This window comes from Hippocampus zosterae, chromosome 13 (assembly GCF_025434085.1).
Source record: "Hippocampus zosterae strain Florida chromosome 13, ASM2543408v3, whole genome shotgun sequence".
In the NCBI taxonomy this organism is placed as follows: domain Eukaryota; kingdom Metazoa; phylum Chordata; class Actinopteri; order Syngnathiformes; family Syngnathidae; genus Hippocampus; species Hippocampus zosterae.
The window spans coordinates 11198898-11214928 of NC_067463.1; the positions used below are offsets into that span (position 1 = coordinate 11198898).

Sequence of the window (16031 nt, forward strand, 5' to 3'; positions counted from 1 at the left end):
CGTGTTGGGGTATTTCGTAAGACGTTGGTCTGTTACAATCACTAAGTATTTTTTTTTTTTTGCACCAACAACCCATTTTGCGTGAACGTGACGTCCGCATTTCCCTCTTCTCTGTGCTCCTCAAAGGATGGCTTTACCCCACTTGCCATCGCACTCCAGCAGGGTCACAACGCAGTGGTGTCCCTGCTGCTGGAGCACGACACTAAAGGCAAAGTGCGCCTGCCCGCCTTGCACATCGCGGCCCGCAAGGACGACACCAAGTCAGCCGCACTGCTGCTCCAGAACGACCACAACGCTGACGTTCAGTCCAAGGTGAGCGGGTGCCACAGTGCTGGATTTATGCTGTAACGTAGAGAGTGGAGGGCAGAGATCACCAACCTTTTGGAAATTGAGAGCGACACCACGTTGGGCGCTGATTAATGTGGAGGGCCGCCAATTTGTCGCACACTTTTGAAATAATAAATTTGCTCAAATTACCTTGAATTTAAGTTATTAGTGATCATTAATGATCGTCATTTATGCAAAGACACAAATTTATATCAGTGACACTAGTCAAAAATGTTGACTTTTTTTTTTAAATCAGAGATGCAATTCAACTTTTCTATAGAACATTTTTTGGTCTGATTTTGAATCTGATGCCATTTTTTTTCTCAAGCACACCAGATTTCCATAATAATACAAGTTATTCGTGATAACTACTGCTGGTCTGATTTTGAATGTTGTTTTTTTCTCGAGCACATCAGGTTTCCATAATAATACTAATCATTCATTAACAATAATATATTATGTAATGTAATACAGTAATACATTCATTAATATTTATGAATTCAGGATTATGTTCCGGAACACGTCGAAGTTTTTTTCTGAAATGTTGTAAGTTTTATAAGTCCAACTAAAAAAGCCTGATGTGCTACAAAAAAAGTAAAGAAATCATGGAAATCAGCATCAAAAATATGTTGAGGGATACTTAAAGCCATCTTTGAATAAAATCTGCTCTTGATCAGCGTAATCAAACAAAGTGAGAAACAAATACATACGTATTAATACGCATAGTTCTATTCAAGTTTTGTTTCCATTTTTTAACTGATCACTTTGAAATCACAACACTGGCGAGGTATTAATAAAAGATATCTGATCCAAGATAACTTTGGTCAGATGATGAGGAAATTGATCCTCAGCATCAGTCAAAATCAATCCTGGATGGAATCCTGTTGATTCCATTTCCCTGTTCATGGGTCTCTTTCAAAGTGCATTACCAACGGCTTCCGTGTCTTTTCCTCTGTGCGACCTTGTTGACTTTTGTTTGGTATGTGGTGGTGAAAGCCCTTTCCTTACCAACCCAACACCCTATCCTCCCATTTCTCTCTGCCTACTAACCAGATGATGGTCAATAGAACCACCGAGGTACAACTACCGACTCATCGCCGCCCTCGCTAATTCATTTTTGTGTCCTTTGACCATCTTTTCAAGCTTAGTTGTTTTTAGCTTCCCCTTTTTTCAGGACTTTATTTTCCATGCATGCAAAAATGCCGTTTTGAAATAATCCGACTGCATGGAAGAGATATCCCAGCATGGCTCACACTCTTCTCCGTTTACATTATGTATACAAGAAAATCTTCTTGCCACACGAGATCTACTCTAGTCTTAGATCGCGTGCATTTAAAATTGCGTTCGTTTTTTATTAGTCGTCGGTATTTATCAAAAACAGCTCACGTTATTCTTATTTCGTCGCTGCTCTTTTTCTCTCCATCACCTGATCGCCTAAAAGCCCGATGATATCCGATGTGTTTTTTTTCCATTTTTACGTTAACTCTGTTTCTTAATCAAATTGCACCATGTCTATCAGAATGGGAAGGTAAGGAGTGAACACACCTACGACTGACTGTACTGTAGATTTGTTTGTAGTTTAGCGCTCACACCGATCAGTGTCCATTTGTCTTGTCGGCAGATTCACAAGTAGATGCTTTCTGCAGTTTGCTGTTGTGTCTTGTTGTCGTACAAGCTTTGACTTTCTCACCAACATAGCAGTCAAGAAAACTTTGCATGCGTTAATCAGGGCATGCAATTTTTTTTAATGCTTCTTCTTATGTCAAGATGTGTATGTGTGTGTTTTAAAGCATGCCGCCTTATGGTAATGCAAGTCGAGCGGAATGAGATTTCTGTTTCTTTTTCTTTCATTTTTTTGCAAGCATTCTCCTGTTTTCACCTGCTATTTCCGCCATTACTCCCTCTCCTCTCCTTCTTGTCTTCTCCTATGCTCTCCTGCCCCCCGCCCATCCCCCCTTGTCTCAAACAGAGTGGTTTCACCCCTCTGCACATCGCCGCTCACTATGGCAACGTGAATGTCTCCACCCTGTTGCTGAACAGAGGAGCCGCTGTGGACTTCACAGCCAGGGTAGCCGCCCTATTCCACGTTCTGTAATCACATCAAGACACTCGGTTGCGTGTGCTGTTACTCAGCAGCTACAGCCATTATATTTCCACTGAAAATGAAGGCACTGGCATTTTCTGAAAGGCTGTTGAAATGTACAATGTAATGTCTTCATCGACAGTACAGTACCAGAAGTAGGACAAATAACAGAAGGTTTCTTACTGTTTCTTTACTAAATCTCTGCTGGGTGTCCATGATACATCACCACACGAAAAATTCAGTTTTTTTTTCATATACCTCAGGAGTGCTCAGCTTTCTTTGACCGAAGATCTACTTTTCAACGCAACCGACCTTCCGCGATGGACCCGTTACCGCACCTGCGCGCAAACATGCACGCGCACCCGTGCACACACGGGCATATGCACGCACGTACACATGCGTGCCATAATGAGCAACAGCCCTAACAGCACCCTAACATGAACGGAACAGAAAAGTAAAGTAGATACAATAGTTTGTGAGTTTGTGAAAAGGAAATCACTTTCTACCCTAACAGAGACCTGTGGCATGAGACGCAGCCTTTTAAGTCCCGAAAGTACAGTACGGTAGACCGTACGTCTACCGTTTCTCCCAGTGCTCCAGATTTCCATTCTTTGGCATCAATGAATTGTACATGAAACAAACTATGAATGAGAAATTAGTTTTCTCGCAAACACCTCTTATCACAAGCTGCAATTCCAGACTGCTGACTGCTAACAACTTCTGGTGATGCAGATCACATGCCAACGTAGGCCAAAGTTGATCTGCTTTTTTCATTTTTTTTTAAAATTGTATTTTCTAAATACTTTTTGTCAAAGTGAAAATGATAGGATGCTTAGGGTGCAGTGTGCATAAACACAACAATATACCGGTATAATATGAATAACACGCACGCAGACACAGAACTCAGATGTATGTATTTATTTATTCTAGATTTTTATTTATGTATTTTCTCTCCGGGCTACAGGTCCATTGCGATCGAAGTGTTGGGCACCTCTGATCCACTGCCATGTTCTCTCTGCTCCTTTTTGGCACTTTTCTTTTCTATTTCCTGATACTTTCTTATTGAGAAACCTGGACCTTCTTTTTAGAACACAATATTTTAAAGTCAAAATCTGGACTATTCCTGAAAGTCCCCAAATTGCTGTCATCTTGTCATAACATTGTTCTTGTCCCTCCCACTGTGTTCTCATCCGTCCTGTCAGAATGGAATAACACCTCTGCATGTGGCCTCAAAGAGAGGCAACACCAACATGGTGCTCCTGCTGTTGGACCGAGGCGCTCAGATCGACGCTAAAACCAGGGTGAGTCCGTACATTAGCTTTTGCAAAACAGTCAACATAGCAGCCATTGGGCCTTTCTTCCAGTGTACTATGAGCCAAACCGAAAAATCCCGCAGTGCACCAACAAACAATTTCATGAAAAAAAAGACTTTTTGAAGACTTTACTGAAGAAAAATGATCTTGTCTTAGTGTACTGGGAAATCTGGGCTCATTTAGTTTAATTCTGTGACATGAATGGCAACGGGTATTGAAGACACACAGATCAATGTGTTCTTTGCATGTCATCACCTGTGTTGCAGAAATACGGCTACGTCTTTTCTGGTTTGGAAAAACTGCGTCATCCTAACTCACTTCAATTTGATCCTTCTAGGATGGGCTTACGCCTCTGCACTGCGCAGCCAGGAGTGGACACGACCCAGCAGTGGAGCTACTGCTGGAAAAAGGAGCACCCATTTTAGCCAGAACCAAGGTAACGCTCCACTAATATGCTCATGTTTTGTGATCGGCAAGTATGGCGTAACTCCATTAGAGACACAGAAGAAACAGTGTACCTTCTGTGGTACAATAATGTCTGACAAAGTTAAGATGAAACAAAAGAAACACTCTTCCGGATCCTGAATGAAATATAATAAGCCAACTCTCACATTACGTTGTGTATGTGTCTGTTGAGTGTGTAACAGAAGATGATCGCGTGTTCCTTCATCATCCACAGAATGGATTGTCCCCACTGCACATGTCAGCCCAGGGCGACCATGTGGAATGTGTGAAGCTGCTGCTCCAGGACAAGGCTCCGGTTGATGATGTCACACTGGATTACCTCACAGCGCTGCACGTCGCGGCTCACTGCGGCCACTACAGGGTCACCAAGCTGCTGCTCGATAAGAAGGCCAATCCCAATGCCAGAGCGCTAGTATGCATACATATTGGGCATAACGTGGCAGCATGTCACGGGACTTTGAAAGACATCTTTCTCTCTCTCTCTCTTCTAGAATGGATTCACTCCCCTACACATTGCTTGTAAAAAGAATCGTGTGAAAGTGATGGAGTTGTTGGTGAAATATGGAGCATCCATCCAAGCCATTACTGAGGTGGGGTGCGAAGAGTGCCTCCGATTTTTTTTTTCAGTCCAATAATTGTTGCTAAATAACCATGATATTATAACTGCCTTTCCTCCATTTTTTTTTAGTCTGGTTTGACTCCCATCCATGTCGCTGCCTTCATGGGCCACCTCAACATTGTTCTACTTCTCCTGCAGAATGGAGCCTCTCCTGATGTCCGCAACATTGTAAGTTTGGCACTGTGTCAGAGTGATTGAAAAGTAACAGCCTATTATTGAGTGTATTTTTTTCTCTTTTTTTTTGGGGGGGGGGGTGGTTTTTAATATATGATTTTTATTTTTACAAGAAGTTGGCTAACTAAACATTAAATATCTTCTCTTAGTAGTATTTTCAAATGAATACAAGTTGGGACATATCAGCAAATAAGTGTATTCTTTTTGATTTTTTTAATTGACATTTTGTGCAATGTCCTACCCGTACTGAAAGTAGGCTTTTTTCAAGAGATGAATCAATTTAGTATTGTCACTTTTAAAACATTGACAAACACATCTTGATCAATGAAATATCATTCCAATCAAATCAGTGCTTTCACTGGCTTCTCCCTGATTTTTATTTCTTCATCTTTCCAAGACAAAACAATTCTTGTGCCTAGCATAATGACATTCTGTCTTTGGTTAAAAGCGTGGCGAGACAGCTCTACACATGGCAGCCCGAGCAGGGCAGATGGAGGTGGTGCGCTGTTTGCTGCGAAACGGAGCGCTGGTGGATGCCATGGCCAGAGTGAGTCAGCACTGACCATATTTCTTCTGCTTCCATGCACCTGCACAATCTCTTAAGAATCAGACTGTTGCTGTTGTGAACCTCATTCGCTTTCCTAATGTTATCCTGATTGATCGGCTCATACCCAATTTCATCCTGCAATCACAGGAGGATCAGACTCCCCTTCACATTGCATCCCGATTAGGAAAAACCGACATTGTCCAGCTGCTCTTACAACACATGGCCCACCCGGACGCCGCCACCATCAACGGTTACACCCCGCTTCACATTTCAGCCAGGGAGGGCCAAGTGGAGACAGCCGCCGTGCTCCTGGAGGCCGGAGCCTCGCACTCCATGGCCACCAAGGTGAGCAAAAGAATGAGTGTTGTCATACAAAGGTAAACATGACTTAAATTGACTGATATGTTTTTCCATTCTCGTTTTCCACGACCGCAGAAAGGATTTACTCCATTACACGTCGCCGCTAAATACGGAAGCCTTGAAGTGGCAAAACTACTACTACAACGCAAAGCTCTTCCTGATGATGCAGGCAAGGTGAGATGAGTTTTTTTTTCTTTCTACCTCTGTACAGAATGCTGTTTCAAAGAACAAAACTAAAATTATGACAGGTCACTGTTCATAATGTGTGTAATTTCTAACCTGTAAATGGAAAGATTATTTGAGTCATACCCATTCGGGAGACTGTCATACCTTTATTAATGTATTATTTATGAACTATAGTGCCTATTCAGAAGTGTGATAATATACTGTAACAATGTGGTTCTATAGTCTTGATCATCAATAAGCGTCACTGGATGCCACATTTGTTTATATGGCAGCATACACAGAAGCATTAACGTGAAAACAATACAGTATATTTAAAAACAAAAAAGCTGAAGGACCAAAACCCATCAAATTGTTTTGCTGTATAAGACAAAGGCAAAAATAATTAAGAAAAAAAAACGAATTCAAAATATATATTATTAAGTCATTTGTGAAAGCATAATCATTGATCAATGTATTGGATTAAAAAAAAAAAGATAATATAGATGTACCTGATACAGTTGGTCATTGTGTTTGTCCAAGGAAATATAGACATCAAGAATTGTTTCATGCTACCTAATTGTGTAACAAAATGCTTACTCGTGCAGAATGGACTAACACCGCTCCATGTAGCAGCTCATTATGACAACCAAGAGGTAGCGCTGCTGCTGCTGGACAAAGGAGCCTCACCTCACGCCACCGCAAAGGTGACCTTTGCCATATAGTCAAAGAAAGTGTCATGGTAGTTATGTATCGCTCTACCTTGTTAATGAACATAAGCCACACATTTTATTGCAAGAGGGTTCCCCGCTTTACTTGTGATGAAGGATTCATGTTGTCACTTGTTCACTTTTCTTTGTCCAGAATGGCTACACCCCCCTTCACATCGCGGCCAAAAAGAACCAGACTAACATTGCGCGAGCACTGCTGGAGTACGGTGCAGAAACCAATGTTCTAACCAAGCAGGGAGTCAGTCCTCTTCACCTGGCTGCACAGGAGGGGCATGCTGAGATGGCCAGTTTGCTACTGGGCAAAGGAGCTCACATCAACACAGCCACCAAGGTCCAAGAAATATTTTTGTATCGATGCTCAGAGAGTCAAGCTGGAATGTTTGTTTGCACATTGTATTTGGATTGAAAGCACAACACCTAGCTAAAAAATAAGAACCACCATTCTTGATTTTTTTATGTTGACCCACAGTGTCTTTGTGTTACAGAGTGGACTGACTCCTCTGCATCTCACGGCACAAGAGGACAGGGTCAGTGCTGCAGAAGTATTAGCCAAACATGATGTCAACCTGGACCAGCAAACGAAGGTATACGCAGAAAACACATCTCAGCATGTATTTTTCATAAAATTATAGTTCTTCATCCTTGGGGTAATTTTGACAAAAACATTAGGGTGCCTGTGAGTGGCAATTGTTTTGAAAAGTTAAAAATAAAAGGAGCACATATCTCTTTTAAGAGTGTTAACAAACACTTAAGAGAATTTCTGCCACTTACTGGCCACAAAGACGTACTGCAATATTTTTATATATTACTTAACTGTGTACGTATTCTGAAAAAGTCATACTACTGACAAAGTCACATAAGAAACAGGATCAGTACAATTTTTACTTTTCTGTTTTATGTTAGACAACACTGGTCAATATTTTTAAATCATTATTTTTTAATCTAATATGTAAGTACATTTGTCAAGATTTTGTTTTGCACTGATTTTAAATATGCCCTCGTTTTTTTTTTCCTTTTACCACATCGTTTTTTTAATAATCATCATCATCATAATAATAGACTCCAACTAATCCTGAACAATTTAAATCCTAAACACCAAATTGCTGCTGGTGTCGGGCCTTACACATCCAAAATCCCCCCTCCCCACCCCCAAAAAATCCCCACTATATTCATTCACTCATTAATATTGCATTGTCAATGAGAGAAAGAAATTCTTAATACTTTTGATTGGTTATTTTGTTTAAAAAAAATCAATAACACGCGTGAACTGACAAATAGCATTCATTTGTGAAAATATATAAAATGTATCAAATTGTGACAGAAGATTTTGTCCCGGTGGCGGCAAAATTATTCTCTTTCAGTAATATCATCCCTTGCATATTTCTGAATGTTTTCATTAAGCACATACTATTCATTGAGAAATCATTGACCAAATAGCACATTATTATTAAAAACAGTGACAACCTGGCTTTATTTATACTGACAATAAATCGTCAAATCTGCAACTCTGTTTTTCCACGCCAGCTTGGCTATACACCTCTAATAGTAGCCTGTCACTACGGAAACGCCAAGATGGTCAACTTCCTGTTACAGCAAGGTGCGAGTGTCAACGCCAAAACCAAGGTAAGATCTAAATAGCTTCATCAGGGCGCTGAAATGTTCGTTTTCATTGTAAACCTGACAAAACTTCATCGCGCCTGTGTTCAATTTGTCCTGTAGAATGGATACACACCTCTCCACCAGGCGGCCCAACAAGGAAACACACACATAATCAATATTTTACTGCAGCATGGGGCCAAACCAAGTGCTACTACAGTGGTGAGAAGGACAGAAAAATTAAAAAAAAATCTCACCATATTAATTAAAATTAACACATTATGTTTCCTCATCTTAGAACGGAAACACTGCTTTATCCATTGCCAGGCGTCTGGGTTACATCTCGGTGGTAGACACACTGAAAGTGGTCACTGAGGAAGTCATCACGACCACAACGGTAATGTTGTTTTCAATGTTTCATTCCATCCATGTTAAGATCCATAACATGCTTTCACAATTTTTTGCTGTCCCATCATCCTTTGTCTGGACAGACGGTCACAGAGAAACACAAACTCAACGTCCCAGAAACCATGACGGAAATCCTTGATGTGTCTGATGAAGAAGGTGACAATTATTATGATGTTTTTCTTTTCCATTTAAACATTGACTGAAGCCTACATTTTGCGGGGTATGTAGTGTTAAAAGCATTATGTTTCATAGCTCTCGGCCTTGAAGATGATCCTTGCTCTGAGATGTCTCTCGAGCTGGAAGGTACCGCTGCATTTTGTCGGTCCACCTAGTGTGGGTGTGATACTAATTTGTTATGCACCACTACCATTGTGTTCAAAAGTGTGGGTTTTACGGTCCGCTCTGCCGAAGTGTGTTGTTTGTTGTAACTGTATCGAAAAGTCTTGTAAAACACGATTACACGCTCCGGGACTTAAACATTTCAAAAACAAAAAAACAAACAATGCTAAAATCTCACAGCACATCTGTTTTCATCCGAGCATCTCAACACTGTATGTCAACAATTGTTGTTTTTTTAACATACACGTTTATTTGTCTGAGTTTTTGCTCCTCCCAGACGCCAGTCTATTCAATACCATTTTTTTCTTTCATATATCAAAATTTATCATCACTGTATAAAAAAAGTCATCTTTTTTTTTTTTAGGTCGCTGCATTGGATGAAAACTTTCAAAATCACAAAAACACAGTTCAAGGCCTCTGATTTGGTTTCACACAACAAACAGAATGGAAAATTTCCAAATAGGCTTGCAGGTTAAATACTTGTTGTGCAACACAATCACACGGCAGCACCTCTAACTCACTTCAGCTATGTTCATGGTAACAGTTAGAAAACAATAAATAAAACGTTTCATGTAACGTTCCACATTCAGTCACTGAAAACTGAGTAAACTTGTGAAAGACTGAATAAAGAAGAAACTAAACTTAGGATAAGCAGACATTACAGTGGGGTGACAGCGGAAATGCTAAAATACGTTGGGGTTTTTTGTGTTGTATTTTTTAAATGAATGCTATACTTAACAAGTGCAAAAAAAATTGTTCAATTGAAGTCAGATGACTAAACCTTCAAATATATCACGTTGAATGAAATATATAGTCCAGTACTTGCTGACCCCGCAAACATGTCTCTTGCGCAGGCGAGGACACTATGACGGGTGATGGAGGCGAGTACCTGAGAGCAGAGGATCTGCGAGAGCTTGGCGATGACTCTCTACCAGGACACTACTTGGAAAGCTTCAGCTACATGAGCCACAACCTGGACAGGTCCCTCATACACTGATATCTATCTATCTATCTATCTATCTATCTATCTATCTATCTATCTATCTATCTATCTATCTATCTATCTATCGATCGATCGATCGATCGATCTATCTATCGATCGATCGATCGATCGATCTATCTATCTATCTAGATGCCAATAATTGTGAAGGGTGCTAGGTTTGTTTATTTCGTATTCACACACATTCTGAATGTTTCACATTTGCTTCAGACCTCAGCACCAAAGCTTCCATCAGAGAGACGGTGTTCTCATTGAGGACATGATTACCAGCCATCAAGTGAGGACATTGAAAAAGAAAAGAAGATACTGACATGTTTTGACAATTGGAGTCAAAGACAAGTCTTGTTTTGTTTCGTCTTTAGGTGTCAGCGCTGTCACGGGAACAAGACAAGGACTCGTTCCGCCTGAGCTGGGGGGCTGAGCACCTTGATAATGTGGTGTTGTCCTCCAGTCTGCTGCACTCTGGGTATGACGTCACATAAGCGCATGCACACACACTCACATGCTCACACAGACACGCACACACACACATACACACGCAGGTGCGGGTTTGTTGGGGAAGTGACACCGTTGATGTGTCATTTAAATGAGGCTGCTTATACACACATTTTATATCATTGCATGTTTAGAGTGAGTCACTTTTTTTACTTTGTATTAGATTTTTCTCACTTTTAATTCACTCGTCAATTATTATTTTTCCTCTTTTTTTATTGTCTTGTGGCTTCTCCGCACACACTCGTCTTTTGTGATCTGTGATTGCGTGTGTTGTTGTATTCTGCTTTTTAGCCATTCGTCTCCTTGCCTAGACCATGACAATAGCAGGTGATTCTCTTTTGTTTTGCCTTCGCTCTCTGACTCCTCCCGTCTGTCCTTTTCCTCATATACTCTGAGATTTGCCTTCCAATAAAAAGTCAAAACGTTCCTCCATCTCCCATTTTCCTCCATGCATGGTTTGCTAATGCACAATCTTGCACATTTTGTTAACTACCGATTTCCCAAATCTGTTCCCCAGATTGATCAATTCCAGGTCATCGTCGTAATCTGATACACAATCAATACAATAGACGAGAGCTGAATGCTAAATTCTGATCATTACGATCCATATTGACACTTTCAGAGATTAATTTACAATGTTTTATGTCTGTAGTTGTACATACCGGTAGTTTGATCAGCTTTGTCGTACAGGGAGATTTCACATTATTTCCATGTAGTCATAATCATAGCAAGAAGAATAAGGCTATGTCACACTACTAACGACAGATATTTTTAATAGTTCATATTGTTTATGAGGGCAAGTGTGATGAGAAATACATAGAGTTTAACTATTCAGTGTAAGTTATCTTGTTTAATTATTGCAGGCGTCTTAAAAAGAAATCATGGAGACAAGTGTGCCTCAAGTTTTTCAATTGTTTTTTTTTTTTCACATGAGGATGGATAAGTATCCCGAAAGAAATCTTGCGATTTGCCTGCCTTGCTTGCAAAATAACCTGTTCAATGGAATGAAACTTGAAAATTGCCTTGAAGCAACTGTGACCATCGTGTCCTTGTGTTGATAACAACGCTGAATGATGATGGAACCTGAACCCCTTTTCCCATCTTTCCTTTTCTGCATGGAGTTACAGTACATAGTTGACAAAATTATTCAGCATTATACAAGCTTTTTATGCTAATTGTGGTGTGCATCTCTCCTTTTAGCTTTCTGGTCAGTTTCATGGTAGACGCAAGAGGCGGTGCCATGCGAGGCTGCCGTCATAATGGCCTAAGAATCATCGTGCCGCCTAGGAAGTGTTCTGCCCCTACGAGGGTGACATGCAGGCTGGTAAAAAGACACCGTCTGGCCTCCATGCCCCCGATGGTTGAAGGTGAGGGGCTGGCTGGTCGCATCATTGAAGTGGGACCCACTGGAGCCCAGTTTCTGGGGTAAGTGTGTGTTGGGGTCGGAGTCAGCATGAGTGGCCGTTGAGGTGTGTGTGTGAGTGAGTGGTTTTACGCTGTTCTCTTCATACTGTCTTCTTCACTCCTTCCTGTGCTGCACATGGATCAGTAAGCTTCACCTTCCCACAGCTCCGCCCCCTCTGAATGAGGGCGAGAGCCTGGTCAGTCGCATCCTACAACTGGGTCCTCCAGGAACCAAGTTCCTCGGGTAGGAGTGGCCCATCATGCCCACCCCAAGATCCAGTATTCATCCAAGATTGTGTTGTTTAATTTTCTTTTTCATTTTTTGTGTTGTTGTGTCTTTTTTGATATCGCTGAAGGTATAATTTGTCTGGATGAGCTATCGATTCATATTGCACTCCAAACTAGTAAGGGGGCAGCACAGTGTCCAAGTTATTAGTTGAAAGGTGGGCTGGTACACAGTCGGCACGAGCTTGTGTATTCAGATACCTTCCTTTTGCTGACAAGTAAAGAATGTTAATTGAATTGCGACATTTTAATGTGCATATCATTCATCCTTTCCATATTCAGTTGGCAATAGTCAAAGAAAAAAACTACGGGAAAAAGTGATTGTTTTTAATTTAATGCAAATATATGAAAAAAATGTCTGATTTGTCGTATTTCAATTTTAGGTTACGATTACGAATGGAAAAACAGGCCACTGGTTTGAATTTCAGTTGAATATTTCGGTGATCCGGCTTATATAACCCAGAAGTCTGGTAATGAGCATCAGTCAGAGTACGTTAGCTTGTTTACCGTCAGTCAGGATGACGATACTGATCCATCAACCGCATTACTACATGGACACTTATATTTCCTTTAGAACAGTGTCTCCCAACCTTGATTGAGTCAAGGCATGCATTTTACATTTGAAAAATCTCAAAGCACACAACTGAAATAATGATGGTTTCATCTCACTTTCATCACAAATTGACTGTTTCATTCAATACAAAGCTTATCATTCTCATGAAGCCATGACTTACATTGTGTGGATGGCAAAAGGTGAAGTCAAAGTTTTATTGTACCTTCCGACAGCCATTCATTCATTCATTCATCTTCCGTACCGCTTGATCCTCACTAGGGTCGCGGGGGGTGCTGGAGCCCATCCCAGCCGTCTCCGGGCAGTAGGCGGGGGACACCCTGAATCGGTTGCCAGCCAATCGCAGGGCACACAGAAACAAACAACCATATGCACTCACACTCACACCTACGGACAATTTAGAGTGTTCAATCAGCCTGCCATGCATATTTTTGGAATGTGGGAGGAAACCGGAGCACCCGGAGAAAACCCACGCAGGCCCGGGGAGAACATGCAAACTCCACACAGGGAGGCCGGAGCTGGAATCGAACCCGGTACCTCTCCACTGTGAAGCCGACGTGCTAACCACTGGACTACCGGGCCGCCTCCGACAGCCAATGGAAGAGTATTTCATTTCCTCACCTGTCAAAGATTGATGGTCAAGCACCCCTGATTTTTCATGACACTCTAGTGTGCCAAGGCATCCTGGTTAGCAATGGAACAAAATGTGTGACTCTTAACAAGGAACACATCAGAATTGATTTTAGGAAAGTTGCTGATATCCACATGTAGGATGACACACAGCAAATAATAAAAGATTCAGCCATTTTTCCCCCCATTGGTTTGTTTTTCGCCTGCCACTGAGAAAGGAAAGAACGAATGAGATATCGAATTCGATTTTTCTTCTTCAGACTAAAATTATGCCTTTATAAAGGCTTAAAACACCAGTCTTAAATGTGCTGTTTATTCCAGTATTATTGTTGAGTTCTCCCCATGAATTTATACTGCACATCCACTGATCTTGTTTTGTTGTCTTGCAATGTGTTCATAGTGATCGGTATATTTTCCTTTTGAATTTATTCATTATTTTTACAAATGAATGTCCCGATGCATGGCTTGCACCTAATATTCAAATGCTGTTACTTTCCTTTCAAAGGCGGTTCACAATTTAACGCACCTATCAACTTTTGACATATGTTAACTTTATTGCTGAAATAATTCTAATTAGATTATTTGGTTTCTCCCATTAGTCCCGTGATTGTGGAGATCCCGCATTTTGCTGCTCTGAGGGGCACTGAGAGGGAGTTGGTCATCTTGAGGAGTGAAACGGGAGAAAACTGGAGGGAGCACCACTGCGATTTCACTGAAGAGGAGCTGAACCAGATACTGAATGGAATGGATGAAAGTAAGGCATCAAAGTGGTTGAATCACTTTGACTCTTCTTCACTAAGATACAAAAAAAAAATACATGACACATTTTAGATCAATAGCATATATATTGGGGAAAGAAATTGGTCTTGGGCTCAGAGTCTTGATTTTAGTCTTGCTTTTGTTGAATGTAAAATGTCAACACTATTGGTCATAAAACATAAAAGACTCTCCGTTGCTCATGCTGAGCATTTCTGGATTTCATAGAACTGGATTCTCCTGAGGAGCTTGAGAAGAAAAGAATCTGCCGCATCATCACGCGAGACTTTCCACAGTATTTTGCTGTGGTGTCGAGAATCAAACAGGACAGCCATCTGATCGGTCCAGAGGGCGGTGTCCTCAGTAGCACCCTTGTTCCTCAGGTACAGGCTGTCTTTCCTGAGGGAGCCCTGACCAAAAAGATCAGAGTTGGGCTACAGGTCTGTACCACACATGAGCAGTTCATTGGTTAGACGCATATGAAGTGGTCAATAAGATGTCAAAATTTGATGGTATTATGTGTCTCAGGCTCAACCCATCGAAGTTGATGTGGTGAGAAAAATCCTTGGCAACAAGGCCACATTCAGTCCAATTGTCACATTGGAACCAAGAAGAAGGAAGTTCCACAAACCAATCACCATGACAATCCCGATTCCCAAAAGCTCAAACAATGAAGGAGTCGGATCTGTGTACAGCGGGGAAACACCAACCCTACGTTTGCTTTGTAGTATTACGGGTAAGTCTATGAAAGTCCTGTGGGCGGCCCAGTGGTCAAGTGGTTAGCGCGTTGACCTCACAGTGCAGAGGTGCCGGGTTCAATTCCAGGTCCGGCTTCCCTGTGTAGAGTTTGTATGTTCTCCCTGTGCCTGCGTGGCTTTCCTCCGGGTACTCAGGTTTCCTCCCACATTCCAAAAACATGTATAGCAGGCTGATTTAACACTCTAAATTGTCCCTAAGTGTGTGTGTGTGCGTGCGTGCGTGTCTGTGTGTGCGTGTGTGTGTGTGTGTGTGTGTGTGTGTGTGTGTGTGTGTGTGCGTGTGTGTGTGTGCGTGTGTGTGTGTGTGTGTGTGTGTGTGTGTGTGCGTGTGTGTGTGTGTGTGTGTGTGTGAGAGAGAGAGATGTTGTTCGTCTATGTGTGGCTGGCAACCGGTTCAGGATGTCCCCCGCCTACTGCCCAAAGACAGCTGGGATAGGCTCCCGCACGCCCCGCGCCCATTGTGAGGAGAAGTGGGCTAGAAAATGAATGGAACAAAACCTGTATCTGTTTCAGGCGGGACAACACCTGCGCAATGGGAAGACATCACCGGCTCTACACCTCTTACCTTTGTTAATCAGTGTGTTTCCTTCACGACCAATGTGTCAGCAAGGTAAAGTTCATGTGAAGTCCACCTCTTCGTGATGAACATTCCACCGCCGTGTATGGAATGACGTTGACTCTGTCATGTCGTGTATAATTTTAGATTCTGGCTTATTGACTGCCGACAAGTCCAGGATTCTGTTAGTTTTGGCTCTCAGTTGTACAGAGAGATCATTTGTGTCCCATACATGGCCAAGTTTGTCATCTTTGCCAAGACCTTGGATCCCATTGAAGCACGACTTCGCTGTTTCTGCATGACTGATGACAAAATGGACAAGACGCTGGAGCAGCAAGAGAACTTCACAGAAGTTGCACGAAGCCGGGATGTTGAGGTGCAGTGTTGACTTTGAGTGGAAGGACTTAAATCTGCTCGACAGACAAAATGAAATATGCAAATGTCATGTCATG

The 16031-nt window shown here is 41.7% G+C and overlaps 1 protein-coding gene across 1 annotated transcript in view; it reads left to right on the forward strand.

Annotated features, from left to right (window-relative positions):
- Positions 1-16031, forward strand: part of LOC127613504 (ankyrin-1-like) — a gene marked incomplete at its 3' end in the record, with an annotated part of 46214 nt that overhangs the window by 13199 nt on the left and 16984 nt on the right. The window contains exons 6-35 of the mRNA XM_052084568.1: positions 127-312; positions 1381-1404; positions 2297-2395; positions 3613-3711; positions 4061-4159; positions 4403-4600; positions 4680-4778; positions 4877-4975; positions 5430-5528; positions 5676-5873; positions 5964-6062; positions 6659-6757; positions 6915-7112; positions 7267-7365; positions 8306-8404; positions 8501-8599; positions 8676-8774; positions 8869-8941; positions 9038-9088; positions 9979-10105; positions 10335-10401; positions 10487-10590; positions 10911-10946; positions 11820-12044; positions 12169-12267; positions 14109-14263; positions 14494-14705; positions 14794-15001; positions 15537-15633; positions 15727-15955. Coding sequence (XP_051940528.1) covers positions 127-312; positions 1381-1404; positions 2297-2395; positions 3613-3711; positions 4061-4159; positions 4403-4600; positions 4680-4778; positions 4877-4975; positions 5430-5528; positions 5676-5873; positions 5964-6062; positions 6659-6757; positions 6915-7112; positions 7267-7365; positions 8306-8404; positions 8501-8599; positions 8676-8774; positions 8869-8941; positions 9038-9088; positions 9979-10105; positions 10335-10401; positions 10487-10590; positions 10911-10946; positions 11820-12044; positions 12169-12267; positions 14109-14263; positions 14494-14705; positions 14794-15001; positions 15537-15633; positions 15727-15955 — 3675 coding nt within the window. The remainder of the gene's footprint in view (positions 1-126; positions 313-1380; positions 1405-2296; positions 2396-3612; positions 3712-4060; positions 4160-4402; positions 4601-4679; positions 4779-4876; positions 4976-5429; positions 5529-5675; positions 5874-5963; positions 6063-6658; positions 6758-6914; positions 7113-7266; positions 7366-8305; positions 8405-8500; positions 8600-8675; positions 8775-8868; positions 8942-9037; positions 9089-9978; positions 10106-10334; positions 10402-10486; positions 10591-10910; positions 10947-11819; positions 12045-12168; positions 12268-14108; positions 14264-14493; positions 14706-14793; positions 15002-15536; positions 15634-15726; positions 15956-16031) is intronic.